The sequence below is a fragment of the Schistocerca gregaria genome, chromosome 8 (genome assembly GCF_023897955.1).
Source record: "Schistocerca gregaria isolate iqSchGreg1 chromosome 8, iqSchGreg1.2, whole genome shotgun sequence".
NCBI lineage: Eukaryota > Metazoa > Arthropoda > Insecta > Orthoptera > Acrididae > Schistocerca > Schistocerca gregaria.
Window position 1 is genome coordinate 399,435,222 of NC_064927.1, and position 12,715 is coordinate 399,447,936.

Consider the following 12,715-nt stretch of genomic DNA (forward strand, 5'->3'; position numbering starts at 1 on the left):
GAACCATTTGTTCCAAGTAGTTTTCAAAGAAAGCATTTAGTATTTTTTTGCATGATGTCTTACAACACCCACCATTAAGAAAATAGCAATTAATGCAATCAGTTGTTGACAAATTGAAATCTCCTCCAACAAGTATACTATGGAGGAACAAATGCATTAATAAGTTAAAGATTTCTCTAAAGTTTTAACTTGCATCTGGAGGTAAATATGGTGGTTGATAATCCATAGCATAAATGTTCATTGAAAATAAAACTCAGTGGCTTACTTATTAAGTGAACAGTTGATTTAACAACATAATTAGACATATAGTAGCAGTCCATATTATTGGAACTGAATAATTTGGAAACTGTTTTACAGAAATCAACACAAATGATTTTATCTCAATGAAACAAAGGTCCCTCAGACAATTGAGGATCAAGCAGATCCCTCGCAGATGTGTCTGTGGTCTTAATTTTGTCTTCAAGTTCTTCAACTGGCGTTATAAAGAAATCATTCAGCTCTCCTGGATACAACAGATTTAGACATACCTGGCTGTAAGAATCATCTTGTCAAATAACTCCTCACACTGCCTTACAATTATTTTGAGCTCTTTCTATGAACATTCACATACTTTATTTATTTTTTTTATTTTTTTTGCTTGTATGAGCTTAGCTTTGTAATCCAAATCTCTCTCTCCAGCCACTCAGTTATCATCATTTTTATAGATTCAATACAGTTTGAAAATGTTTCCTCCGGGTTATATCACTTCTTTTGTGTACCACATAATTTCTGTATTTTTATATTTATGTGCAGAGCTAATTTTTACTAATGAGGAACATGAAAACTGTAAGTCTCCATTTAAAAAAATAAATAAATAAAAGACATAATTTTTCACTCTAGTTCTTTCCATTTGACTTAAATATATGGAGTACCAGTTTGCAATTTCAACTTCTCAATAAATAACATAATGTGCTCCTCCCTCTGATCTCTTACCCATTCCATACTAAATTCATTTGAATAAGTGCTAAAAATAATCAGCAAGGCTCGCCACATATTCCTGTCTGTGTAACTTAACAATAATATTGAGTATATATGCAAAACTACTAGTAGCACACTTGTTTGTGGAAAGTAAGTTTGAAGATCTCAAAATGTTAAAAACTGTTCAGCAGTCTTGTTGTTTTCAATCTCCGATTACAATATTAAAATCTCAGCAGATGACAGTCTTTATTTTAAACTTGAATCATTTCTGAAACATTAATTCAAGCTGTTTTAAAATACATTTGCATCTCCATTTAGGGACTATACTGGCTAAACCTTATTATATTTTCTACTGTTTCTCTTATACAACTAAAATCATCATCCTTCCAAACAGTTTGCTTTAACATTTAATTTTGTAAATTTTAGATAATGCTTAATGTAAATTCCAGTACTGAATGAAACAAAGTATACAAAATACGTTGGAGGTCTGTTGTATCAGTTAAAGCTGAGTCAACACACAGATTTTGAGAATAAAAATCAGATTATTTGCTTATTTTGCACATTTTAATTCTCAGTTATAATGAAATTCTCTTCTTAGGAAGTGTGCCTGAATTAGATGAAGTATTTAATTTGAAGAAGTAAGAGCTACACATATTGAATAAAGTAGATAACTGTACATTTTGAGTAAATAAATGAGTTTGTTGAGACTATAAGTTCATCCATATTTATTAGCATTTCTATATTTTCGTGAAAGATATCCTTCAACTCCAGCTTTGTCCTTGACCTCGGAAGGCCCCACCATGTCATTCTTAGCCCATAGCCATCACTTGAAGTTGATATAGAGGGGCGTGTGGTCATCACATCACACTTCCAGCAGTTGTCAGTTTACAAGACTGGTGTCACTAGTCTCACACAAGCAGCTCCTCAATTTTCCTCTCAAGAGCAGAGTGCACCCCACTTGCAAGCAGTGTTAAACACATTGATCAGCCACCCACCCCACTGTTAGCCAAGCCCAACAAAATTGGTGATCTGACAGAAACTGTTGTTACCAGTGCAGCAAGTCCATTGGTATAAATTTATTTTAATTTGCTTTTTATTTCATCTTTTTGTGAATTGAGATTTTAAAATAGTAACTTCTTTTGGGATTGACATACAAATTCTGTGATTTTACAAACATGTAGCCCTCACACCTGGCAATACAAAGATGTTTGTAGGGTCCTCCTCAAAGATTCTGCTGTCAGTTCAGTCTACTTTTTTCTTTCTTACTGAAATTTATACACTGAAATCAATTTTATGGCTAATAAAATACTAGCTGCTAATGCATCTACTGTAACCTACACTTGGTCTTATAACTGTCAGAATTAATCAGACAATGTTGTCTACATAGCCACATCATCTGACACAGTAAAAAAACTATGGTGCCAGTTGCTACCTGTCAAAGCCTTTCCACTGAAACATGAGCTATATTGACACATACTCATATAATACACTGTTGGAGTTCATTATATTTGTCTACTCTCAGCTCCAAGTATATTACCAAAATTTCACACCTGTAAAGACCATGGTGGTGTAAGACTGTTGCAGTTGATATCAAAGAAATTCATGCACTGCTTACTCTGTTAATTTATGCAACACATAATTACAGATGCAGATTCATTAATTTCACAAAGACACATGTCAGCGACTTGTGGAGAACATGCAGTGGCTGCTATTGTCATAGATGAGGATGGACAACTCTACGTATGTCAATGTATGGCCGGTTTTGTTGGAAACCCATACATTAAGTGTGAACCTGGTGAAGATGTCAACGGGCATAAGGGTAAAGGTAAGTGGGAGTACTGATCAATACAGTACAAATTCTAAACAGTGACAATTATTGTATTTTATTTCTTTCACATATACAGAATATATACCAGGTGATCAAAAAGTCAGTATAAATTTGAAAACTGAATAAATCATGGAATAATGTAGATAGAGAGGTACAAATTGATACACATGCTTGGAATGATATGACGTTTTATTAGAACCAAAAAAATACAAAAGTTCAAAAAATGTCCGACAGATGGCACTTCATTTGATCAGAATAGCAATAATTAGCATAACAAAGTAAGAAAAAGCAAAGATGATGTTCTTTACAGGAAATGCTCAATATGTCCACCATCATTCCTCAACAATAGCTGTAGTTGAGGAATAATGTTGTGAACAGCACTATAAAGCATGTCTGGAGTTATGGTGAGGCATTGGCATCGGATGTTGTCTTTCAGCATCCCTAGAGATGTTGGTCGATCATGATACACTTGCGACTTCAGGTAACCCCAAAGGTAAAAATCACACAGACTGAGGTCTGGGGACCTGGGAGGCCAAGCATGACGAAAGTGGTGGCTGAGCACATGATATCACCAAACTAGGTGCACAACAGATCTTTCACGTGTCTAGCAATATGAGGTGGATCACCATCCTGCATAAAAATCATACGTTCCAGCAGGTGTTTATCAGACAGTCTGGGGATGATGCAATTCTGTCACACATTGTCATACCTCTCACTCGTCATAGTAGCAGTTACAAAACCAGAATCACAGATTTCCTCCAAGAAAAAAAAGGCCCGACAACAGTAGATGTGGTAAATACAACCCATACCGTGACTTTCTCTTAGTTCAATGGAGTTTACATGACAGTTCTAGGATTTTCAGTAGCCCAAATTCTGCAGTTGTGGGCATTGACAGACCCTCGGAGCATGATATGGGCTTTGTCGGTCCACAACAAGTTACTCAACCAATTGTCATCTTCCACCATCTTTTGAAACGCCCACACTGCAAATGGCCTCAACTTCACTAAATCACCAGGTAACAGTTCATGATGTTGATGGATTTTGTGCGGATAGCATCGGAGGGTACGCCTAAGTGCCATCCAAACAGTAGTGTATGGAATGCTGGTGCAACGTGCGACTGCATGAGCGCTGACTTCCCTGTGCATAGACAAACGCACTACAGTCTCCATTTCTTCCTGAACTGTTTCAGCAGCATTACACCTTGTGCTCAGTTGACCACTATGGGGTCTATCTTTGAACTTCAAAATCATTCTCGCCACAGCTGCATTTGTCAACGGACCTTTACCCATTCAAATCCCCTTCCTATGGCGATAGGATCATAACGCTGAACTAGAACATTCCCCATTCTGATAATAGAGCTTCATTAAAAGTGCCTTTTCAGGCAATGTCAACATGCTGGGGCATCTGATTCTCTCTCTCATTACAGCTCCTTATACACGATTGTCATGTGCAGTCACTGACGTTTTGCTGTCCAGTGCCATCTGTCAGACATATTGTGAACTTTTTTTTTTTTTTTTTTGTTCTAATAAAACCCCATGTCATTCCAAGCATGTGTGTCAATTTTTATCTCTCTATCTACATTATTCTGTGGTTAATTAAGTTTTCACATTTATACTGACTTTTTGATGGCCCGGTATTATGAACAATGGAGAGCTATAAAAAACTAAACCTCCAAGTGCTTAGGTTTAATGAAACTGCCAGTTATAGAAATCACAATAATGAGGGGGATGGTAGTTTTTCCTTACTAGTAAAATACTATAGATACAAACAAAATTTATTTATGTGTATTGACCAAGTACAACATATTAATTTAAGGTGAATAAATGTTGCTTATACACAATAGTGTACTTGCTCATCTTTCAGTTCCCACTTGAAACAGTTCAACACTACATACAGCAAAAGAGGAAGAAGTTGAGATACACCACATGCTCAGCCACCTTGGTTTCCATATTTGACTCCTTTATATTCTCCATTGAGAAGAGAAGTCTTGTTTATGAAATCATCTCTTTTGTTGACTATGATCAGGGGAGGAAACAATTTGCTGTACAACAAGTATTTTTGTATATGTGCATCCAAACTTATTGTATAGATAAAATTTGTGTAAAAGACAGGATGCTCATCTTATTGAGCAGTTCTTGTGGTTAACTAGACATGTAATCAGTATGAACATAAAAGTTAAAATGGTGTGTCAATTATCTTTCCTCACAAATTGAAATAGCCATTGCCCAGCATATCTATGTACATTTATGTACATGTTATGCTAACCACTTCTGAAGTGCTTAACCATTGTGCCACATGTTAGAGCTTCTTTCTGTTCCAGTACTATGCACAGAGTGTAGGAATAATGACTGCTGAAATAACAATTGCATGGTGTAATTGATCTCATATTGTCATTGCAGCTCTACTGGAGTGATATGTTGTAGGTTGAAGTAAGTTGTTAGATTTATCAAATAATGCTATTTCATAAAACTTTGTAAGTAGGGTTATGTGGGATAACTGTTGTCTATCTTCAGCCAGTTGCTAATTCAGATATGCCAATACGTCCAGACTTTCTCCTGTGAGGCAAAAAAATGTGTTTGAATATATTCAATACTCTGTTAGTTCAGTTTGGTAAAGGGCCTACACACATTAGCAATATTCTAAGGAGGGATTCACCTCTTGCCCAACTGGGGCAAACAACCCTTAAAAGGTAGAAGAATGAGCAACAGTCAGTCACAGGATGTTGCAGAAGGAAATGGAAATCACTATATTAAGAGACATATGCAGGGATGTGACATGTGGTCTGTAATGGAAAAAGTGTCATGATCATCTGTCCATTGGCAAAAGATTCCAGACCTCTGGTGGGGACTGCCAGGCAGGAGACAATAAGACTGAGCAACCAATGAATGGGTCACGTTACATGTGTCTGGGCATGGAATGTCAGAAGTATGAAAGTAGTAAGGAAGGTAGAATATATGAAAAGGGAAATGGAAATGCTCATCCATATACAGGTATAGTGGGTGTCAGTGAAGTCAAATGGAAAGAAGGTAAGGATTACTGGCCAGATGAATAAAGGGGAATACAAACAGCAACAATAAATGATATTACTAGAGGTGGATCCTTTGTGAGGGTGAAAGTAGGACAGATGGTTAATCACTGTGAAAACTACAGAGACAGATTTGTTCTTATGAGTATTGACAGCAAACCACTGAAAGCAATTATTCTTTCTTTATCCTTTCATCTTTAGCACAAATTCTTTGCAGACAAACAGAAAAACAGGTAGAAGCCAACCTAGGGGAAGGTCAGTTTGGATTCCGTAGAAATGTGTTGACTGGAATACTCTCTTTCAAATTCTGAAGGTGGTAGGGGTCCAGGGAGTGAAATGCTACTTAAAATTTATACAGAAACCAGAAGGCAGTTATATGAGTCGAGAGGCATGGTTATCCCATTCAGGTTACCGAAGTCCCAACTCCTTAAATTTCTACCTCTTTGCAGTTTCTTCAGTTTTAGTCTACAGTTCACAACCAATAAATTGTGGTCAGAGTTCACATCAGCCTCTGGAAATATCTTACAATTTAAAACCTGGTTCCTAAACCTCTGTCTTACCATTATATAATCTATCTGATACCTTCCAATGTCTCCAGGCCCCTTCACATATATGACCTTCTTTCATGAGTCTTAAACCAAGTGTTAGATAGGATTAAGTTATGCACTGTGCAGAATTCTACCAGGCAGCTTCCTCTTTCATTCCTTACCCCCAGTCCATATTCACCTACTACTTTTCCTTCTCTTCCTTTTCCTGCTATCGAATTCCAGTAGCCATAACTATTAAATTTTTGTCTCTCTTCACTATCTGAATAATTTCTCTTATCTCCTCATACATTTCGTCAATCTCTTAGTCATCTGTGGAGTTAGCTGTCATATATACTTGTACTACTGTGTTAGGCTTCGTGTGTATCTTGACTACTATAATGCATTCACTATGCTATTTGTAGTACCTTACCTGCACTCCTATTTTTTTACTCATTATTAAACCTACTCCTTCATTACCCCTTTTTGATTTTGTATTTATAACCCTGCATTCATGTGACCAGAAGTCTTCTTCCTCCTGCCACCAAACTTAACTAAGTCCCACAATATCTAACTTTAATTTATCCATTTCTATTTTTAAGCTTTCTAACCTACAAATTAAGAGATCTGACATGTCACAGCTATAAAGCCTGTGGTAGTGTAACACTGTTGCATTTCATCATTTACTCAGTTACTTAATGTAACATATAATTACAGATGGAAATTCATTCATTGCACAAAGACATATGTCTGAGAGCTGTGGAGAACATGCAGTATCTGCTATTCTCATAGACAAGGAGGGACAACTCCCCAGATGTCAATGTGTGGAAGGTTTTGTTGGAGATCCATACGTTAAGTGCGAACCTGGTGAAGACATCAGTGGGCAAAAGGGTAAAGGTAAGTGGGAGTACTGATCAGTACAGTATAAATGCTGGATAGTGAGACTAATTGTATTTTATTCCTTTCACATATACAGAATATATACTATGAACAACAGAGAGTTGTGAAAAACTGAATCTCCTAGAGCTAAGTTTTAATAAACTTGCCAATTATAGAAATCACAATAACGAGGATGATGGTAGCTTTTCCTTACTAGTGAGATACTGTAGATGCAAGTAGAATTTATTTATGTATTTTGGCTGAGTACAACATATTAATTTCCAATGATTAAATGTTGCTTATATGTTATAGAGTACCTGCACATTTTCCCCTTACCATTTGAAACATTTCAACACTGCATACAGCAAAACAGGAAGAAGTTGAGATACACTGCTTGCTTAGCCACCTTGGTCTCCATATTTGACTTCTTGACACTCTCTATTGAGCAGATGACTCTTCTTTATGAAATTCATCTGTTTCAGTGGCTATTGCCAGGGAAAGGGAATAATTTACTATACAAAAGGTATTTTTGGAAGTGTGAATCAGATCTTATTGTATAGATAGAATTTGAGCAAGGAACATGATGCTCATCTTATCTAGCAAATTTTGGGGGTAATAATATATGTAATTAGTATCAACACAAAAAATGAAAACAGACATTGGCCAATATATCTACGTCTGCATCTATGTACATGCTCTGCCAACCACTTCTGAAGTGCTTAAGCATTGTGCCATGTGTTAGAGTTTCTTTCTGTTATTGTATATGGGGTACAGGAATAATGACTGCTGAAATGGCCTGTGCACACTGTAATTGGTTGAATCTTGTCATTGTGACCCCTGCTCAAGTGATATGTTGGAGGTTGAAGCATTTTACTAGATTTCTCAGATAATGCTGTTTCTTGAAACTTTGTAAGTAGACTTATGTGGGATAACTGATGACCACTTCATCCAGTTTACACTTCAGGTATCTCAACATTTCCAGACATTCTCTTCTGAGTCAATAAAATGTGTTATCTTTTGTGCTGCTCACCTTTGAACATACTGAATACCCTGTAAGTTCAGTTTCATATGGACCCCATACATACGAGCAATATTCTAAGATGGGTTTCACCTCTTGGTCATCTGGGGGAGCTGCCCCTAAAAGGTGAGAGACCAGTAACAATCAATTGCAGGAGGATACAGAAGGTAATGGAAATCACTGTATTGAAGACACACATTCAGGGTCAGGGCATGTGGTCTGGAACTGAAAAAGAGTTGTGGCGATGTAGAACCACTGGCTCTACATCCAAATAATACCGCTGTCCTACTACAGCAGAAACAACTGTGTCTTTGCCAAATCAGTTCTCTGTAGTACATGCTGTATGCTACATGCATTGTGTATACACTGTGAGAATGAAAGCATTCATAGTAAGTGATGGGTGTACGAGTGATTGTTTATCATTGTAATTACCACACCTGCTTCCCACTACCTACAGTGGTGACCCTGTTATTTTCTTTTCAACTGCACTCTGAAATACTGAGTTATACTCATGCTGGCACAGCACTGGAGAATAAGCCTCACGATTGTGCTTCATTGCCTGGAATCACTACAGACAATTTATTTGTACATCTATTTGGTGTTCTTGCCAAGTCCCAAATGATATAACCAGTACAACTTGTAATCTACTCCTCCCTCACATTATTTGTTGAATGTCACTGTCTTTATGGTATGGTTAACTATGTTAATAAGTTTTAACAGGAGTAAGATTTACAATATAATTTTTACTTTTTTTCTTGTAGTTGGCTCCAGTTCTTCATGGGGTTGATATTTGATTTTGAAATTTTTGACGTTATAGATTCTCTAGGTTCCAATTGACATAATAAATTTGAAGTTAGCTTGCACTGTATTTTTTTTTTGTTTACTTGGAAATTTTGTTCTCTCACATTTTTCAACATCACACTGTCTTTACAATTTCCACATCAACTAAGACAAAAATTACATTGTTCTTCCCAAAAATAAAATCACGTCTGATCACATCAGAGGCATGCCCACTACTACCTCACTCTGTGGTACTAACAAAATTTCAAAGAGTTTACAGATTTTCTTGACAAATTACTTTCTATTAATTTATATTATTATCTTATAAATGAATCCAGAAATTAACATCATAAATAATGCCAAATTGCACAAATAATAATAGATATTTTAAATGTGCCAAATATTTCATAATTCCAAACATTTCTAACAGAAAATAATTTTAACTGTGCATTCACAGTTAGTGTATATCGACTGTAATAAATAAAATTAATTAAATTCTTTTTACGAATTTTAACTTGCATTGTAACACATTGTGTACAAAATCATATAAAATCCTTTTAGCAAAACAGCTGAGGTATTATTAACCTATTCAAAAAAGTATTTTTTTTTTGTTCTATCTATTGTTTCTGTTGAGGAAAGGTAATGCTAGAGGACGATATCCCTTTACAAACTGTGGTTCTCAAATCATCAACAATGTTCCCATTGTTTCAACAATCACCAAACCAGGGCATCATTCCCTCTCACTAAATGGATGAACACGCTACATTGCAAATCAAGTATGATGTTATCAGTGAAGGTGGTGAGACAAAGCCTGCCACTCCCTTAATTAACTGCGCTACAACAACAGTGACCATACATGGTGAACAATGGCTGCCTGCCACCTTACCCATCTCCCTTCTAGCCAGTGCTAATAATATACCGATCAGTGACAGTGTTAATGAACTACACCACACTCATTTTCATTCAAATGACTCAGTGTGTGTCAACATTTCATGTGCAACAAACCAAAGTATGGACACCCTCCAGAGTACTGCAACTGTTGAGAAACTATTGCCACCATATACGGCTGCCTTCCACTGCAGGGAACTTATATTTACAGGTTATTGCAGACAGATCTGTACTACAAGTGACGTTCCTGTACCAGACCACATTTTCCCATGACCTACGCCTGAGCTTTATGTTCTAAATAAAATAGAAAGAAACTTCCACATGGGAAAAATATATTAAAAACAAAGATTCCAAGACTTATCATGCGGGAAAGTGCGCGCGCACACACACACACACACACACACACACACACACACACACACACACACACACACACACATATCCATCCATACATACACAGACACAAGCAGACATATTTAAAGGCTGTGGTGCAGGCCTTTAAATATGTCTGCTTGTGTCTGTGTATGTATGGATGGATATATATGTGTGTGTGTGTGTGTGTGTGTGTGTGTGTGTGTGTGTGTGTGTGTGTGTGTGTGTGAGTGTGTGTGTGTGTGCGAGCGCGAGTATATACCTATCCATTTTCCCCCCTTCCGCTCCTGGGATTGGAATGACTCCTTACCCTCTCCCTTAAAACCCACATCCTTTCATCTTTCCTTTTCCTTCCCTCTTTCCTGACGAAGCAGCCGCCGGTTACGAAAGCTCGAAATTCTGTGTGTGTGTTTGTGTATTTTATTCATTGTGCCTATCTACCGGCGCTTTCCCGCTTGGTAAGTCTTGGAATCTTTGAGCTTTATGTTCTGTATGATACCATACATCACCCAGGTGATGTCACACTTGTTACGGCCATGCCCCAACCCATGTCACATCATGACGATTATGTCACACCAACAGCAGCCATGCTGTGCTCTGGGCCACGCCTACCACATGACATCACTCAACAAGCAGGCACACCATGTCTACCTACAACAGCACAGGGTTTTCACACATCATGACCACAGCATATCTGTATGACGAGTCTGACTGCAATTATGACACACACACTGTGGAAACACAAGGAGTACCTATAAGAGCCGCTGTGTTGGGTGACCTACACTGATGTGCCATCCACCACAATTGCCATGAACCAGCAGGATCCATCCACTATGCCATGTTCATCGGTATCCTGCTATGATGCTGCCCTTCATGATGCCGATGCACCAGCCATCATGACATTGTGCCATGTCCTGTTATAATTGGTCATGACATCTGCATTACCAACACACCTATCATGCCACTGTACCAGCTGCCACCTCTACCAGCACCACCAAAGTTGTTCATGAACCTGCACCATGGCACCTGCTCCTTAGCATCAGGCAGATCAACACTGGCCACACTTCAATTTACATCTGCTGCCAGTGCAATTTGATTCTCTGCAAGTATGGTTTGCATTCTGTGAGTGCATGATACAGTTGGTAAGGACTCAAGATGACCACAAAAAGTTTTTGGCACTTTTGAACTAACTCTGCACCAACACTGATCTTATCAGTGACCTCCTATTGCACACACCAACCGCTGACAGATACAAGACAATGAAGATGCTCATACTACAATACCCGTCACCTTCACCTGAACAACTACTCCACCTAGCCATCACTGAGACACTGCTTCGCCACGGTACCCTATCAGCACTCTGGCACAGGTTACACCACCTAATTGACTCAAATCTCTAACCAGTACGTGCTCTGTAGTCACTGTGGCTTCTCAAGCAGCCTGAAAACATACAGACAGCCATGCTAATGCATGAGGGCAAACTGCTGGATAACCAGTTATGCCTTGCCAACCAGATGCATGCCCTCACGCAATGTCACACCTGAATAAATACTCGTATTGGCTCTGGCACCAACACCAACAGTGATTGCATCTACAGCCAGCCCAGGCCAGCCTGCAGCCTGCACACCAGCTGCACCTACAGAGACCATCGTGCAGTGCTCACTGCACAGCACCTGGCAAACCGACAGTCACTGAGCTGCTCTGATCTTTGTTGAACCCTTTCACACCACATCTGCAGCAGCCTCACGAGACTCTGCTGCAGCGAGGCACCAAAAATCAAATACCACAATGGATTCAAGCACTGCATTTGTAGTGGAATGTAAACAACCACCTGCTGCATTCATGCGTAGCTGTCAACCCATGCCTAACCATCGCAACAACTCACCTGGACAGCAGGGTGCTGCTCCTACTCGGCTGCACTGCCCTTGCTGGTTCCATGCTCATTTCACTACTGATGCCTGTTGCTGTTGTCCACACTGCAGCTACCGAAACTAGTACAGCAGCCTCACACAGATGCACCAGGTCACTCCCCTGCTTCAAGCCACCTTGCTATGAAACATGACAACACACGTCATATCCTGTGTCTACATTCTAATGGTTTGCAGCTCTTCATCTATGACAGCCATTTCAGGGCATACTTCCTAGTCAGCACGCTGCCACCTCAGTGGACACCTGGAAAACGTACACCATTCACTATACAACAATACGCTGTGATCAATTCAGTGATTCCCATGATAGGCATGGCCTCTATAACAGTTCAACTGGACATTTTTCGTGGCTGACACTGTGGAGCCAGTGTTGGATGCAGATTTTTTGAAGCATTATAATCTTCTGCCTCACTACTACATTGAAATGGCTACATGCTGATCAGTAAACAGTGACCACCTACCGATGAACAAGACTCCACTGCCTCCTCCTCCTAGCACTGAAAAAGTACTGGACCT

The 12,715-nt window shown here is 38.6% G+C and overlaps 1 protein-coding gene across 1 annotated transcript in view; it reads left to right on the forward strand.

Annotated features, from left to right (window-relative positions):
- Nucleotides 1–12,715, forward strand: part of LOC126284472 (nidogen-like) — a 158,013-nt gene that overhangs the window by 61,429 nt on the left and 83,869 nt on the right. Inside the window, exons 3-4 of the mRNA XM_049983425.1 lie at nucleotides 2,603–2,782; nucleotides 7,052–7,231. Coding sequence (XP_049839382.1) covers nucleotides 2,603–2,782; nucleotides 7,052–7,231 — 360 coding nt within the window. The remainder of the gene's footprint in view (nucleotides 1–2,602; nucleotides 2,783–7,051; nucleotides 7,232–12,715) is intronic.